Genomic DNA, 18,194 nt, shown 5'->3' with positions numbered 1-18,194 from the left:
TATATCTAGCTCTAGTGTCTAATATATCTGTATTTGATGTATGTAGTTTAAAGTATTTTAAACATGATTAAATAAACTGCGCGATTCACCCGTTTTGTTTTATTTTCGTAGATGGTTATTAACTCATAGGTAGATTATTCATCTCTTTCAGCATAATATACGCCCAAGTAGTAGTTATTTTCCATTTCAAAACACTTCTTTGCACGGCATTTATCAGCAGAACGATAACGATGCTGCATCGTACGGTATGGTATGAGGTGGTATGTTTACATCTTATATCTCTGCTGCTCAGAGATTTATCCTCACGTGCGCACATAATGCGCAAATAGAAAACGTAAGTAATATTCCACTCAAACGCACACACCTTCCTGTATGTTATCCATTTTCAAGACCAACTCGGACGCTCTTCTGTTTCAATGTTTCACACACGATGAATTACAACGCCCTCCCGATTATGCATTGCGGAGTAACACTTATGTTCGCTTTTGGCATCGTTTAGTTTACTACGGAAATAGCAAAGGATAGGACTAGCATCGTTGTCCAAGCGCAGGTCCGCCATCGCCCACAGACTGTATGTCGACAAACACAAGTGGTGAGTGAGAGAATAGACTGAGCACGGTAGAATCGGAGACAGCTGTAAACTGTTGAGAGAAAACACGTACCATGCGTCCTGACTAGTGTAGCGCGTGTCCTTGCTCTTCCTTATCAGCGACCAAACGGACACAAAAACGCTGATTACTTCACCAACGTGATTGACAACAACTCGACGCCAGCTAAAGTGCTTTCGTGAAGGATTTAACGACTGAAAGACTTCCAACATTAAGTGGATGAGACACGTGAGGAAAATCGATTTAACGTGTAGTTCTTTTACTTCCGATTTGCAACAGTAAATGACCGCAGTTTTGTGTAATAGTGAAAGGAAAGCTCTCTCGTAACAAGTGAACCCCACGTGCTGTCAAATTTTCGGCAGGATAATAATCAATACTTTTTACCACGTATAAAATTCGCTCAACGCAAAGGTTGATAACCTTCTGGTGGCTCTTTAAAAGTCCAACTTTTGTGTTTTGTGACTGCTTTTGGAAATTGTAAAGTGCTCCAGTACGTTAAGTAACATTGTTGAGCAGACTTTGAGATGATTATCTCACGTGTAAGTGGTAATTTACAAAACTTAGCACATCTTCTTCAGTGTGGCACGGCAGCGAGTGTTATTAGTCACGGATACAGGACGTTTCCAGGCATCCACAGTGTTGCTAACCTAGAGACACCTTCTATACGAGCTTATTCAGAAGTTTCTTCAAACAAACAAAGGTAATTGACGATTAAAAATGAGGAAAAATGTTGTTCTTCAATCAATTTTTATACTAACAAGAAATAGTAGCTTGCAACTTTAAGTCTAAGAGTGGAAATAAACTTTAAACGTAAAGTATGCTGTAATAGAAACGTGAAGATACGGCTATCAGCTGATTCAGTGAGATGAGACGCGTATTAGTGAGACCTGAGACAAGAATGGAAAAAAGTAATCTATTTCACAATATTTCATGTTTCATACCGCGAACGATAATTGATTATTTTCATCAAAAGCATTTAGCAATAAATCGTGAAGTAAATTAATTTCATTTATTTGTCTTTAATTTTCAGATTTTGGACAACTTCACGACCTTACAGTCAAAAAGCCCACTTCTACAATGTCGATAGAAAGCGTCCACCTCCACAAGCTGACGAGTAAGTTTTATTTATAAATATTTTTTTCCACTAACGCACGATAGTTAAATATAGTTTATACATTCGCAAGCATAAAAATGCAAAACTGCGTCAGATCACGCGCTGATAGCAGCTTTAAACTGGTTTCATGTTTACCTTCCCCTTTGAGTCAGAATGTTAGCGTCCCGGAGAGGGTGGCTCTAATGTTTGTTCAAAGTCCAAGATTAGAACGAACAAACTGTGGTGACTGAAGTGTCTTCTAAAGTTGTTTGTCTGGTCGGTGAGTTTGAGCATCTCCCACGTAAGAATTGATGACGTAGAAACTATCGTGACGTAAGTGGATGGACATATAAACAACTTTAAAAATCTTAATCGCCTATACAAAAAATCAACAGCATCTTCAGTGTCTCCAAACACATGGGCTCGTCCATATCACCCATATCAAATAAATCCATCAACATAAGCAATTTGTAAACATCTTCCTTGTGACGATTTGAAAACTACGCCACAATCACTTTTCTCTGGCCAACTTCTTCCTTCCTGCGACTCCATACGGATGCTAAGCAATGGTATAAATATTGATCGCCAGTTGTTAGCGGCTACTTGTCAGTTAATGAGTATAAGCATTGTCCACCCAATCAGCATACTAAGAGCAAAACGGCAACAACATACGTTGATAGTGATAACAAAAAATGTCTCTGCCCATCTCTTTCCTCTCAACGATAGTCCCTTTTTTCGCTCCATTTCTCTTGCCCCTGTTGGTAACAGGTTGGATCGAGCTTCATGTGTAACGCCAAACAAAATGATCGTCGTAAAATAAGTCAAATAATGCCCGCGAATGAAGAATTCACCGTGAAGCACGTGGGAAGAAAAGTTGCTAATGTTCCGGGCTTGATATGAAATTAAGCGACGTAGGTCTTATATATTTATCACACCTACACCGTATCGAAACGGTTTCGGAACAAATAAAAAGCCCAACGGAATGGTCGCACTTTTGATAGTTAACGGTTGCTATCATTCGTGGCTGGTTGTGTTTGATTGAAAGTGGACTGAAGTTGTGCAAGCATTGTGAAAAAAACATAACACTAAAAAGGAGTAAAAAGGAACAAAACAAAATGGAGAATCTGATGCAGGATGATGATGCGGAACAGCAAACGCTTTGCGAACAAACGTTCCAAAAGTTAAATCGTACGAAAAGCAATGACGTTACACCGCAGCAACGGGAAGCATTTGTGAAGCTGTTGGCAAATTTCGTGAGGTACGAAAAGCAAGCAATTTGTGTCGATAAAGTGCTTCAAAATGGGGATATTCATACGACACAGTTCTTTAATAGTGACGATAAAGATTAGAAAGCCGTGTAATATAGAATACTCATCATTAGTCTAAATGTGATGTGTTACAAGCATTAATGATAGATGAAAACATCAACAGGAAAATCCATAAATCCTTTTTCCAAGAATTAAAAATTTGTGTACTAATTTCCATATTATGGTAAAAATATTATGGTAATCACATTCGTGATTAATTTACTCGTTTGATGTGTTCCTGTTTTTTAGACAACGCGATTCCGACAAGAAACACTCCGAGGATCAACTGTTTCAAATGTTCAAGAACAAGGAAACGAACACGGTTAATATGGGAAAATTCCTGGCGGTAAGAATACTCTTGAAGTTTTGTGCGACCTTCTTGAAAGTAAGCCTTGTTTTCGGTTCACCTCCCGTAGGAATTGCGAACTATCGGTATTCGACGAACGGATCCCCGTATCCAGGAGATGATGGAAAACTTGAAGCGTGTCCACAAGCTCAACAATTACGAGCACGGTTCGCCCCACACTCAGCATCTAAACGAGGAAACGTTCAAGGCCGTTATCGCACCGAACATTGTGCTGATCGCACGTGCCTTTCGTCATCAGTTCGTCATACCGGATTTCCAGGGCTGCACCAAGGACATTGAGGAGATCTACTGGAAATGCAAAAGCAATGCCGACGGTAAAGTGGCCAACTACATCCCACAGCTGTCACGTGTGAATCCTGACTATTGGGGCGTTAGTGTGTGTACGATCGATGGTCAACGCTTTTCGATCGGTGACACGTCGGTGCCCTTTACGCTGCAGAGCTGCAGCAAACCGCTCACGTATGCGATCGCGCTCGAAAAGCTGGGTCCCCAGGTGGTGCACCAGTACATCGGTCAGGAACCGAGCGGACGTAACTTCAACGAGCTTGTGCTGGACTACGAGAAAAAACCCCACAATCCGATGATCAATGCGGGTGCGATCTTGACCTGTTCGCTGCTGAAGACCCTAGTCCATCCGGAGATGACGTTGGCGGAAAAGTTTGACTACGCCCAGACCTGGTTTAGCCGTATGGCGGGCAATGAACCGCTCGGCTTCAACAACGCCGTATTTCTGTCGGAACGTGAAGCTGCCGATCGGAACTATGCGCTTGGGTTTTACATGCGCGAACACAAATGCTACCCGGAGAAGGCGAACCTGCGCGAGTGTATGGATTTCTACTTCCAGATCTGCTCGATGGAGGCCACCTGCGATACGCTGTCGGTCGTAGCGGCAACACTCGCCAACGGTGGCATCTGTCCGCTGACGGAGGAGCGCGTACTGCAGTCGGAGAATGTGCGCGACGTTCTGTCGCTGATGCATTCCTGCGGTATGTACGACTTCAGTGGTCAGTTTGCGTTTAAGGTGGGACTGCCGGCCAAGTCGGGTGTATCGGGCGGTGTGATGCTGGTCATACCGAACGTGATGGGTATGTTTATGTGGTCACCACCGCTCGATCCGCTCGGCAATAGTTGCCGGGGGGTACAGTTCTGCAAGGAGCTGGTGGACGTGTTTAACTTCCATCTGTACGACAACATCAAGCATGGGTCGAACAAGAAGGATCCACGACGTCATCGGTACGAAACCAAGGGTTTGTCGGTGGTGAATCTACTGTTTTCGGCTGCGATCGGTGACGTTACTGCACTGCGGCGTCATAAACTGTCCGGTATGGACATTACACTTTCGGACTATGATGGTCGAACGGCACTGCATTTGGCAAGCGCGGAAGGACACTTTGAGTGTGTTCGGTTCCTGCTCGAACACTGTGGCGTGCCGCACGATCCGAAAGATCGCTGGGGTAATCGACCGATCGATGAGGCGGAAACGTTCGGCCATGAGGATGTGGTGACGCTTCTGCGCCAGTGGGAAGAAAAGGTTCAGAAGGCACAAACGTGTGACGCAAGCGAAACGGGCTATAACTCCGACCAGGATAGTGATGCATCCAGTGGGAAAGGAACGAAAGCCTCGAAAGGATCAGACATTTTACCTTAAGCTACTTAATCGTAGCATCGAAGCGACGAGCTACAACAATTGCGACAATAATTATGATACTTCACACATTGCGAACAGTGAATCATCCTGCCTCATTCTGCATTATTTTAATCGATTGATAGTCAATTAGATGTTAGATCATTCTCGTGTACTCGTGTTTCATCGCATACTATTGTATTATGTGTGTATGTACCCATATCGTAGGTCATTGTAACTCGTGCAGTGTCAATTGTACTCTATCCAAAACAAATCCATACACCCATTCTAGCGCCAACGCATAAGCGAAAATCAAATAAATCAATAAAATAGAACATGTAAAGAGACTGTACCGGCAGCGAGGTGGTTTTTTATTGTACCTTTTTTATGTCGCCTAGCTAGTAACAACATATAACAAATTATCTTACCCTTCAGGTTATGCTGCCGATAAATAATCGAAATCCCATTACGGTAGGTGAAAAACAAACACTAAAGTTCTAATGCTTTGCGGTAGCTGACATGTGTCTGGTTGGGGTCGGGGCTTGGAAACAAAAAGGGTTGCATTAGCATACGGGGTTTCCCCCTACAAACATTAGAGTCTATCGTGTTTTTTTTAGTTTTGTTTTCGTCTAAGACTTAAACATGTGTCTAGGATAGAAGCACGTGGGTGTGTCTTTCTGTAATCGATTACAACTCCGATAGGAAGGTGGTTTGGTTTTGGGTTAGCTATCGACACCGGTGTCAGTCTTGTGGTAACCTCCGATTAGTGAACGAAATGGTTTGTATTTGAGTTCCGTGGTCTCTGTACATCTGCCGTACAAGAACGTCTTTCTTATCGACCTGCAGGAAAAACCACCAAGTGTCCCACCACCCGAACCGGAACCGGAACCGGAAAATTTGCACGAAAAATACATCGATTATTGTTACGATCGGATTCGTCAGGTACGATTAGTGAAGCAAGTAATCGTTATGAACGAATGTGGTCATCCAGTAAGGAGCACGATCGAGAACACGGAGGAAGCGATCACAACCGCTGGTCTGTACGCAAGCTTGAAGGATAAGGCGTGCTATTTTTTGAAAACGATAGATGCGAATGATGATTTTGTAATGTTACGTATTAAAACGCGCAATAATGAGGCTATCATTAGCACCGATCCCGACCATGGTTTGCTGTATATCACTGTTCAGGTTCCGGAATGAGGCGAAATTAAATAAAATTAATGAAGACAAATTATGCTTTAAGATGCAGAATTGATTAAAAAGTTTAATGTATAGGTGCCTGGCCACGAGAGCTGACAAAAAGGTGAAAAATTTGTCAAAACCGAGCTTTTGTCACTTTGTTGAGCTTTCGACAAAATTTTATTTTGTAGAAAATCCACGAAAAATGTTAACAAGAATGGTGACAAAAAGTTGACAAAATTTTGACGTTCGTATATCGTGAATTGCTGACCATTGCGGTGTTCTCATTTGTTGAATTAACTGTATTTCATCCCTGCAAGGACACAGACCATCTTAATTAATTAATTTAAAGCCTAAATTACTGTAAAACTGCTTCCATCGCGATGAATTTTCGTGTACGTTGAAGATGATGCTATGTTTTGCCAAAGTGTACAAAGGTGTGCACGGCCATGAGAAAAACTATTTTTCGCAGTTGACAAGCTGTTTTTGTCACTTGAAAAATTTGTCACCTTTTTGTCAGCGCTCGTTGCCCAGCACCTTATTGTAATAGTCTAAAACTGCTAAGCAAATGCAGTAAGTACTTCGGAACACTTTTACTCTTCATAGTGCACCGGGGAGTTGTATGGTTTATGAGCCTGAAAGTATGCAATGTAATCTTTTTCCATCTCAATTGCAGCGTTAAATGGTATGAATATCTTATATTTCTTCAAGACAAATTATTAAACAAAAAACAAAAAAATGCTAAAAGATTAGAAACCAAAAAAACAAAAGCAAATTTATGCATTTGACTATCCAGAAATCTTTACCATTCGATGGTTTCGAATGTCGTGGAAAGAGAAGTTCTCATTAAGATTTATTTTATTTATATTTTCTCCTATAAAACAGTCCACATTGTTTTATCTTTCTATTCTCCCCTTTTTCTTACAATGCGTATTTATGTTTACAATTTCCATCCGCTGTCCATCCCGAACTAAGGCAACAAACTTGCACAACTTCGTGTATATTGTGCTGATGTATTATTAAAACGTCCAAAGTGTTTTTAAAGTGCTAATTGGGATGCTTCATACTTTCTACCTCTTGGCGATTGTCAGACATTTTCACACATTTTGCAAAAAAAAAACAACCGTGAACCACATAAGAGGCGGAATATTCAATGTTCTGAAAACAATGTTTCGCCGTCGCACATTTATTTGTGCGTCAAATTTCGTTCCAAATGCATCTTCTCGTTGTGGGGAAGATGCCAAAGTGTTCACAGCTCTGGTGCAGAGACGAAACGTAACCGTGGTAGTAAAATAGTTGAAAGACAGCAACGGGAACTGAAAAATGTGTGTATGCAAATTATAGTAATCAGTCGCACCGCACATTCTTCGGATGCGTTTGCGTAGAGGCGTTTTCGTTGCCGTAGTGTTGTTCTTGGCATTTTACATTGCCCGTCGTTAATTAAATGATATCACCTTACCGTGCAAATAGACCTGGAGCGATATTTCTCAGTGAGATATTTCGCAAAGTAGCTCAATTTAGCAAACAAAGGAAAATCGCTGGGCGAGACATTTCTTTGGCTACTGTGATGATATAATTCTATGTGTTTCTATGGCAACGACGTTTAGATGCTGTTTTTTATATATGAACTTTTCATCGCTTTTCATCGCATCGCAACGAGAGATCTCTCACTGAGAAATATCGCTCCAGGTCTATTTGCACGGTTACAGCTTAAGCTTTATTTCAGCAATCGCTTCCACTTGGGCAAACTTCAGAATGATGGGCAGCATACCCCAAAACCATCTCCGGGTGCCCACATGCAGTCCTGGCGTTCAGTTCTTTCCCTCGCCCGAGACCAAGGTGAACGCACTCTTCGTGCGAGTGTTTTGACATCGAACGAAAGCTGACAGCTTTATTAAGGCATCCTGGCCGAAGCATTTATTCCATTGCATAAATTCCTTGTTCCACGCTCCCCACGTTTCCATACGTGTGGCGTGGTGTGGCATAACTGCCAGCCGGCTATTCTCGATATCGCTTACTCGGTACGATGATCTCCGGTTCGAGTGATTCGACGCAAACGCGTCACGTGTGTGCCGAACAGGGCGAGGTTCACGGTTTTACCTTACGATGAATGTGAAAATTGTACGCTTAATCAACTGTGACACGTGCTTCTTTGCTGTACGTGGAGCATTCCAGATGTGATCGAATCAGTTTAGAACGCTAGAATTCCCTGCTTGATTTTAATGTGTGGAAAACATACTATTTGTGGAAAAATTATTTAAGAGCACAAACATTGGATTTGAAACATCTTTTTTGCTTCTATTATTAGTTAATGTTTGTCTTAAAGAAATCGCCTAAAAATCGGAATACATTATGAGCAGAAAAGGAAGTTGATTCTCTATCATTGAATTGGAAACGAAATAGAATCGAGATTCGAGATAAGCAGATTTCTAGGGATTTCTTTGAGATTTCCGCTCAGGGACTACCTGCAGTTAAAACAGTGATACCTAATTCTTTCCGAGGCCTTTTGATAGACAAATTATTGAGAAGAATTCAACTCAAAATCAATCAAACAAAACGAAAAGAACTATAATTTCAAACACTAAAATTCAGACGATCATCTGCACAATAGATAAGTCACAGCAAAGATAAAATGTCAAAGCAATTAGGTGTGTAAATGGTAGGAAATGAAGCAACAGAAAGAAAGAGAAAAAAAATGTCATACGACACTACAGATCCCATCTCTCATCCAGAAGTAATTGAAAGTTTTTCCATTAGTAATCATCCAACTTTTAATGGCAACTGCGCTATAAAAACAGGATAGCTTACTCAATCTTTGGCTTCATCTTCAGCAAAGCATCGCAAAGAAGTGGAAGGCAGAAGAATCCACCATTCATTCTAGATTACCGATCGGGTCAGGATGGCGCATAGATTCAATGGAATCTATTTCGATCTGTAGCGGTGCCGATCGGCAAACTGCAGATACACACAGCAGCCGTGGAACGTGTGCGACAACCACTATCAACCCGATTCCACCGACTTCACCGACAGTGACCGTCCAGGCTGAAGAATGGCGCTAATCCAAAGGGAGAGTAATTAATTTTTTTTCGCTTTCGCCTGGACGATACATCGCTTACATGAGTGTCTTGCGCTACGTAATGCGCAGCATAAACCGCACCAACCCAACAGATGAACTGTCCTCCCAAGGCCAACGTACCCAGGCGTGTATGTGTGTGTGTGTGGGGTTGTTTGTGGGAGGTTTGATTTTTTTTCGTGTGTGTTGTCGCTGTCCAACGTTCTGGTTTACGATACTGCGACAGAATATCCTAATGGGTTTAAGGCAGTGGACACCTGGTGATGATGGTGAAGCGACGCTAATTCAAAGATTATTAGCCACCCATTTGAGGGTAGGTGAATCTTCCCGGTCGAACGCTATCACGCCGGTTAATGGAGTCATTACCGTTCCGGTACGGCAGAAAGGTAACGAAAGCAACAGTCGCGCTCTCTAAATGCGCCATCAGCGTTTAGGTTAGATGACCCCCGTCGAAGGTGTAAGTGAGTGAATTAGCCCGGTCTGTTCTTTGCCGCAGACGCATCCGATTGCGATCGAACTGCGGAATTTCGATTCACTCGTTGAGTAGTACGTTGGTGGATTGGGGGAAAACGCAAAGCGCCAACGGGGGAAAAACCCTCTGCTTTAATGACGCATTACACCGGTGGCAAATAACTTTATCCGTGCGGATAATGCCCTAAAGCGTTCGGTGGAACGGTTGCCGTGAGAACACTTTCGTCGTAATTCTATTACCGAACGAGCCTTAGTTTTTTAAATGTTATAGGTTGAAAGAATGAAGCGGCTGAATGGAAACTAAAAAAGCGGATTTTCTAAACTTTAAAAACGTAAGAAAAGAAAATAGTTTAAATCTTATACAATTTGTAAAAGAACTTTAATAAAATGTCTGGAAAAGAAGATAAACTTCACAACAAATTCCACCCTTCGCAAGAAATTATGCTTTTTCGTCTTGAAAACACTTGGCGCGGCAGAGCGTTGGAAATACCAAAGGTGGCGCATCGATCGTTAACGATCGATATGTCACAATTTACTAACGTCGCTAAACGGTTTGTGTGGTCGAAATGGTACCAACCCCCTCCCAGTGGGGGGACTGCTACCAACGTGGACGGTGTGTAATTAAATTTTAATTAGGAAGTAATTTTACCGATCACCCACACGGTCGCCCTTTTTGGTTGGGGGCGAATGGGGTGATGGTTAATGCGCGGTGCGTCTCGTGTGCAATTTTGTCGTTAAGGTTTTGGTTGCGTGCTGCATTTGTTTCACTTTTAGAAACGCGACCAGTTAAATAATCGTCCATCGCTAGCCCGTTGGTAGACTTTGACGGGGGGGTCCCATTTATGGGACTGCACATTCCAGGTCAAATTGGGAGAGCATGAACATGTGGTCGATGTGTACGCACGCAGACGCTCTTGGTCGGATTTCCTTCCTAGTGCTTGGTGAATGAGCACATAAATAAAATAATTATGAAACGCAGCACATAGGCTGAACATATTTCTATAAATAATACTATAACACCAATAAAGGAAGAAAAGAAATTTTTAAACATGAAAAATGTGGAGAATAAATTAAAAAATAAACAAACAATTGAATAAAATGGAAGCAAAAGCGGGAAATAATATCACCCCAAGGGAAAAGAAAAAAAGGAAAAGAAACAAAATCGAAATGTATGTGATCGATGTAACCAAACCCATTCTGTAAAGGTGTCAAATGGTACGAAATTAGAATTGCATTAATCTGCGCAAAAATTCCACTCACGTCCGATTCCGATCACGACCGGCGTGCGTAACCACCATCCCGATTACTCGCGTAATTAGGCTTCCCGTTGAGTGGAGTCGATGTGTAACCTGCAAAGCACACATCGTGACATTACCAACTTCGACGACGAGTGTGTTACCGATTGGGTAATACATAGTTTAATTTGTGTTTACGTCAGAAAATAGGTGTCAATGTAACGATAGAAGTAGTAAAACAACATCCAAATAATGTTAAATCCACACTGGTTTCAAGGCTGCCAGCAATGGTTTAGCCAACATGGGCATGATGTCATACAACCAAACAGTGCTTGAGGTATTTACAATCGATGATTTGATTGGCAAATGTTCATTTGCTATGTAAATGAGGAAATGAGAACCTCACTTTCGGAAACCATATATCCTTATCTACCATTTTGAGCCATTATTACTCAAAAAACCCCATTTCATAAAGTTCCGTGGAAAGTGTTCCTTAATAGATTTCCATTTTTCTTCTTCATTTGTTTCATTGATCGGCAATTTCCCTGAAATATGTTATTTTTCCAGGCGAGTGATTGCATCGCTACATGGTCCATGTTTGAATAGGCCCAGAAACAATGTTTTCGTACAATGGGTTTTTGTTGCTGTTTTTTTGCCTAATGTGTTGTACTACTCTTCCTGCACCAGTTGTTGTTTTGTTCGCTTGGGTGGGCATTTCTTTAACGATCGAGCAATGTTTTTCGCTCAACAACTTTAATTTTACATATTTTTGAAACCGTGGGCATTTTATGCTGCTGAATAGATGCACTTGCGCTTGCAATACGTAATGTGTTTCCATTCTTCAAACTGTCACCACAAGGCCAGTGTTCGCGTGTGGCTGGAAGTATTCACCATCAGGAAGTCTAGAAGAAAAGTATCTGTCCGCCCCGCATTCAGGTGACGGCCGTAATGGGGAAGGCGTTTTGTTTTAACTTGTGCCTAACGAAATGCAAAAAAACGTACGACTCTCTACAACCGATAGCAGTAGGACTCCTTTCTCTACGAGCAGCTACTCCATGAGAGTGGCCTCGGGTGGGGACTTTCGTCCGATGGGTCGTACGGCTAAAGTCCAGCCAGAAGCTCTCTGTCCTACTGTGGACGGTTCCATTCGCTTTTCGGGTTCGAGTATGGCGGGCCTATCGGACAGCATCTACCTCATCTTTCCTTCCGGCTAGTCGCGCAAGGGCCTTTTGAACAGGGCATCGCGACTACACCAGTTGGCAGTTCAATGACTTTCTAATTCACTGACCGGACCTAGCACGTTGTCTTGCTCGGTTGGTTGCATGCTATCTCTTGCTGCCGTGTCGCCAAGCATAGACATACATGGACAAACCGTGGCAAAGTAACATCAGACGCCGGCTACTAAGCTGGAATGCTTTCGGAAGTTGTGAAGGAATGCTTTGCCGTACGTGAGTGAAGCAAAAAAAAAACTTGCGAAGACTAAACGAGATGAGCAAAGCTTTTCCGAGTGCCGTTTGGATTAAACCTGAGCAGTGTGGCAGAATTCAAACCAAGGATACCTGCAAACCACGCAGACTGCACCGGGCATCTTAAGAAGGCTGGAAGATGAACGGAACCTTAACGGCAAAGGAGGGAGAAAATGCGAATGGATTATGCATTCACGTAATGTGACGCGCGGATCGTCTGTGCCGCTTCCTGAACGAAGCCTAAACTGGTCCCTACTAAGCCGTCCGCTCGCCGACCGTTCTGCGATCGGTTCAAGACGCATCTACCGAGCACGATGAGAAAGGTAAGTTTTGCACACGGATTGCACCGGTTTGGTTGGCGTGGAGAAATCGAAGATGATAAATATTAGACACAAACCGCGCGCTAGGCCTTTCTCGTGCGATTGTGATGTACGCCTTTTTCTGCCGGTTTTTTTTTGCCGGTATGAAGATGTGTGACCATTTTCTATCCCGCTTATGCATTCATGCGGCAAAAGCTAGCGAGGTGAATTATGCGACATGCTCACGTCATGACGCTCGCCGACGGGAGGTTTGTGGTGAAATGAAAAAAAAAACACATTTCGATAGTGGAAGCGAAAGCGGTTCCTGGTCTTATCAGTGATCTTCGCGCGTTTGCAAATTAGCCAAACGATCAGATGCATAATCGTGTCAAAGTGGCAAATTCGATTCGGACCTCCAGCCGGCTGCTTGATTAGGTTGACCTATGACTTTCTCCCGCTTGATTAGTCGCTGTCATTTGCTTTTGTTTGATTGTGCCACATTATGGAGGCGGGGTTTTTGCTGCACGCTTAAACAAAAAAAAGAAAGAAAATTTAACATTAAAACCAAAATGTCACGCGTTTTGTAATTCGTTTGATAAGCGATCGCAAACATGGCAAAAAAACTAGCAAAACTGTTTTGCTTCTTAATTAGTGATTGTAATCGTGATTTTGTTAAACGTGTTCATTAATTGTTTTTTGTTTTGTTTTTGATCGCTCACTATTCGTCTAGGGTGAGATAAGGAATGATAAAAGTAAAAGTGTTATTTTCTATTTAAATGATTTACCTTTTAAAAAAATGCTGCGTTTAAACATGACACGATGCAACATAATTAGTATGGTTATGTTATTGCTAACCGCTGGTATGTGAAAATATTTGCTGTAAATACACACATCGGCATTTGTTAATTAACGTTTCGTTTTTCGTACAATGTTGCAGCAAACAGTTTTACAGCGTGTGCTAATGCTGACCGGAGCTTACCGGGCATCCGGTTAATCTTGGGGTGGTAAGTGTTGTTTGAAATTGGACTGCGTCGAAAACGAAAGACTTGGGACTCTGCCTCTGAGCGACGAACCTTATTTCCGTTTTGTTTAAAGCAAAAGGAAGCTGTCGGCCGGTCGTTGCATAAGCAGAAAGTGTGATTCAACAAACAAATAAAGCTCCAGTTGTTCGGGAGTACATTCTTGTGGGCATTCTGCTCGTAAAATAATAAAACAATATTTAACCGAAGTGAGTGGCATGTGTCAAAATCGTGTTGGTTGATAAAAAGCTGCAAGGGTCAAATATTTATTTTGTTACGAGGTGTATGAAGAAAACGGAAATGAATATAAAGAAGGGAAAAAAGCGCCGCATCAAATCCACAGCTTCACGTCAATGTAATGCTTTTCATGTTCGTGTGGTGGAAACATGCTGATAACACGCACCATAGACGGAAAAGTGTACTCGTAAGATTATGCAATGTGCTCTGCACAGCTCGGCCCACCGCCACTTATTGGCCTGGATATTCGTAAATTAAGTTTGGTACGATGCTGTTCAGGTAAATGGATGGCAAGTGGTGCATGCTGAGGTAATAATTTGAAACACATCATACAGTCCGTGTTATTGAACATTGACGTGACGTATAGCCCAAAGGAGAGATGAGTGTGTGCCTGTATCGATAAAGATTATTCAGTTTTCTTGTCCCATGGAACATCATTTAGGGTATGTGAAGAGTAAAACAATTTATTAGTTCACTTCGAGGAAGAGGGGATCTTGCATAATCGCATCTTTCTGCAAGAGGATTTCATAAACAAAACGGAAATAATCTTTGATGAATAAAGATTGGATAAGCCCAAATTAATGCTAGATAATACCTTTACATTACATCACCCAGAAATTAATAAACTCTATTAAGGAAGTTTAACTAGAAGATCAAAACAATTATTTATTCCGTATATTGGATGCTGTTTGTTGCTTTTAATTATTTCTTTAATATTCTACATGTTTTTACAACAGGAAGACATTCAACACGTTTTATAGTTCCCTCACGCTGAATTCATAAGTTCTTCCTTGTTCCTTAGTCACGTTGAATGAAATGAAAATTCCACCCCCAAATTGCCAACCAAATGGAACCATTTAGTACGCTAATGCGACACACGATCGTTGAATTATTTGCTTTGCTGTTTGCTCCACATTTTACTGTCGTCACCTCTCTACACGTTGAGTCCGTTCGTGATGTACGAAATAAGTAATTCAAGTGCCTTTCGTGATCGACTTTTGCGTCGCAAAAGTTCCCCTTGGCATTACGATCTGCTAATTGTAAAAAAATCAAAATAATAAGAAATTTACATTCGAAACGAAAACAGGTCTGTACACTTAAAATTGGAAATGATATGCATTTCGGTGGTGGTGCATACTGGCAGACAGTTGACAGTTGGTTGAGAAAATGCGCACAAATGAAATAGTACCACCGGGGTTGCCTTCTTCGTTAGGTCACTTATTTATGCAAACGGTTAGCCAGCCGGTGGCAAGTGTGATTTTATATAACACCAGATGGAAACATGTGAAAAAAGAAATCTTCCACTGGGAAATGTCTGGTGGAGGGGAGCAGAACAGAAATGCTTTTGAAGTTATTCATTAGAAAAAGTATCTCAAACTTAGATAGTTTTGAATATAATTGTAAAAACTTAAAATTTATACACAAGGTATATAGAAGTGTTACACTCTAGAATTCGATGATACAACAAAAAAAGTTAGTCAAAAAATCTCCTTTTATCGTCTGCCATCGAGACCCATCGAGCGCAATATTAAAAGCGATCATACCTGGGCGTGCGTGTGAAACCACAATTTGGGGATTTTTTTTTTAAGAGCAACACCTCTAATGAAACCTCATTAGAAGTGGAAGAAACCATCAATCTTCACACAAAGTTCTATGTGTTGTGGTTGCGCGATTCAATGTACGATTCCTAGAACAGGATATATCGTCATCGTTCCCCCGAGATCGTGTGACTTTGGAAGCAAAACGGAATGACAAATTGTACCTTTCTGGATGTTACTCCGGAATGTTGGACATTCATTTATATTTTTGGTTCCATTCATGCGCATCACTGTCGGCCAGTGTGTCCGCTTTGAGAGGTTAGAGATTTGTGGTCATGTGGATTTGGAGGGGGTTCTTTATCTTAGAATACAACGCTAAAGCTTCTTTTCTCTCTACACGGTAATCAATGGGATGCATCATACATTATTAAATGAACTTGTAAAAAAAGGCTTGAATTTGAACCACTTTTAAGACGACAAATAATACGAGGGAAGGTGGCAATAATACATGCCACCCCACGATTACTGGAGCAGACACATCTCCACCTAGCAAAAGGGGGGAAGCGTGATTAATTAGCTACCCGTACAGCGAAAACGAACCCAAAGCCCCGTAGAGAACCTTGAAAAAACCTCGAGCCAGTTGACAATTGGGGTCCCGGCTAGAAGTAGTGATGGGGCACCAACCTTGCCGATCGATCCATCTGGTCTAGTGGTTGAGGGGGCCGGTTTCGGCTTCAAAACCGTGGCTCGAAAAAATTCATCAGAAATCGATCAACCGTTCGATGACCCTGGAACCGGAGCCGGAATCCAGTGCCTGGATGTGTAGCAGCGGGCCTTCGGTTAACCTACATTCCAAAAGTAGAAGTGATAGTAGCTGTACGAAATTGGCAATCGGCAGGAGGTTGTTGTTGATGTTCTTCTTCTCGTTTCCGTTTTCTTCTTCTGCAGGGAGTTTATTTTTTGCTTTTGCTATCATCTTGTAAAGTGTTGTTTTAGTCTCTTCGTTTTATGATGCTTATTCCTTCTTTCCATCCTGTCCTTCAGCTGAAACTTCTGTAAGTAGCATTTGTGGTGTTTTTACTTTTTATTGTAGATGCACTATGGACATCTACTGGTGGCTAGTGCATTGGGAACACTTGGTTTATGGTAGACTACAACTACTAAACCATAAGTGAGCGTAAAACGCTCGATAGAGCCACCGGCCACGATGGCCACGATATCACAGCTAGTACGATGCACCGCAGTTCATTGTGCGGCTGGTATCGGTAAAGTTTATGACCGCGATCGGCTACCAACCATCGGTGGGTTGTGCAGTTTTTGGCGATCCATCACAAACTGGTCCGTGCGCTAAACTACGCGGATGGATATGTCCGGTAGTCCGGATAGTCGATGTTGGTGGCCGTATCGAACGAAAGCGAAAATTGAAGATCAATAAAATGACCGGTTTTGCGAGGCAGTTGGCTATGGGCCGGTAGCCCGTACCAAGAGCCTTCGACGAGGTCGTGAGCCAGCCACGATTGTACTACCACCGTTTCTAGCTCCTAGCTACCACACATGGTGGCATCGGTTGCGGGCCGTTTTGTTGCCCGCCATGTACGCGGGCTTTTCCCTTTTCGCTTGTATGCATGTTGTCGCTGTCCTCGTCGTCTAGGTTGTTGTTGTTGATAGCGGTACAGCAGATTCTTTTGGCACGAATCGCACGTTGTTCCCTCGTTTGGGCAAGAAGAAAGTGAAGTTATCTTGAGTGACAAGTTGTTTGGAGTGTTCGCAGTGGTCTCGCCACCACCAGGCACGTACGCATCTGGGGCACGAAGCACGAAAACGCACGCACCCGCCAGAATAGTGTTGCCGGGAAACTGATTCCGGTTTGAAGCTTGGTAAGTGCTTGTTTTTTTTCCTTCCACTCCCTCTCGTTTTCTAAAACTACCGGGTTGTCTTAGGTTTTGTTGGGGGTGCTCAGTAGAAAAGTGAATGAATGGGACATGGGAACTCGGTCGGTGGTTGGAAGCGTGTTTACGGATATTGTTTTGGTCTGCGATTGTTTTGCTACGTTAGCAGCATTGTTGGTGTTATAGTAGTCATTCTCCAGAATGCACTAAAGTTAGTTATTCTGAGCGTCTTTAAAACTTTGGAGGAACATCAACCGGTTTTAAGAACTCTTAATAAAAGTTATCAAATGACTCTGAAGAACATATGAAAATACCGGCTACTTACCGGGTTTTGAAACTCACCTCAATGATGAGTTCTTGTAGATCACCCTTAGACCACTGCCACTGCAGAAAAATGTCAATGTTCATGGTACTCATCCGCCAGAAATGAAATGCCACCCGGCATTTCCCTCAACCGATCGAAACCTGTAACGACCGAAATCATCTAAAAGCATTCAAATTTAAAGTTTCCCGCATTGGTCAACTCTTTCACGTGTGCCGACGATTATGCGACTGGATCGGTGGCTTCTCAACCCTAACGGCGATTCCGTCGCGATTTGTACACCATTTGCAATCGCTTTTTTTGTCTTTCTTTTTTTTTTTGCTTGTACCCCACGAGCGAGGAAGGTTTATGCAAGCAGGGAGTGTGAAGTGAACAGCAACGGACAGACGGACAACAACAAAAAAACTGGATCACTGGTGAAAAGATCACTGGAACAAGTGTAATGATACGCTCGGGGGCATGTGCAT

The 18,194-nt window shown here is 42.3% G+C and overlaps 2 protein-coding genes across 3 annotated transcripts in view; one reads left to right on the top strand and one right to left on the bottom strand.

Moving 5' to 3' along the window:
* Window positions 1–18,194, bottom strand: part of LOC125765893 (protein purity of essence) — a 267,808-nt gene that overhangs the window by 85,432 nt on the left and 164,182 nt on the right. The gene's annotated exons all lie outside the window — the stretch shown is intronic.
* Window positions 413–5,351, top strand: LOC125765922 (glutaminase kidney isoform, mitochondrial). 2 transcript variants are annotated; one of them, XM_049431455.1, is made up of 4 exons: window positions 413–1,308; window positions 1,639–1,722; window positions 3,258–3,354; window positions 3,425–5,351. In XM_049431455.1, exons 1-4 carry the CDS (start codon window positions 1,133–1,135, stop codon window positions 5,021–5,023), a joined length of 1,956 nt encoding a protein of 651 aa, XP_049287412.1. In that variant the 5' UTR covers window positions 413–1,132; the 3' UTR covers window positions 5,024–5,351. The 2 variants fall into 2 exon arrangements, with proteins under 2 accessions (XP_049287412.1, XP_049287413.1); XM_049431456.1 differs by lacking the exons at window positions 413–1,308; window positions 1,639–1,722 and adding an exon at window positions 1,751–2,959.

The sequence above is a fragment of the Anopheles funestus genome, chromosome 2RL (genome assembly GCF_943734845.2).
Source record: "Anopheles funestus chromosome 2RL, idAnoFuneDA-416_04, whole genome shotgun sequence".
NCBI lineage: Eukaryota > Metazoa > Arthropoda > Insecta > Diptera > Culicidae > Anopheles > Anopheles funestus.
Note: the sequence above shows the minus strand (reverse complement) of the source record. Positions and strands in the feature narration are given on the sequence as shown.

Coding starts and splice junctions, on each gene's coding strand:
- LOC125765922 (XM_049431455.1), top strand. CDS start 1,133: ATGATTATCTCACGTGTAAGTGGTAATTTACAAAACTTAGCACATCTT. Junction 1,309..1,638: donor GTTTCTTCAAACAAACAAAG/GTAATTGACGAT, acceptor TTTAATTTTCAG/ATTTTGGACAACTTCACGAC. Junction 3,355..3,424: donor ATATGGGAAAATTCCTGGCG/GTAAGAATACTC, acceptor CACCTCCCGTAG/GAATTGCGAACTATCGGTAT.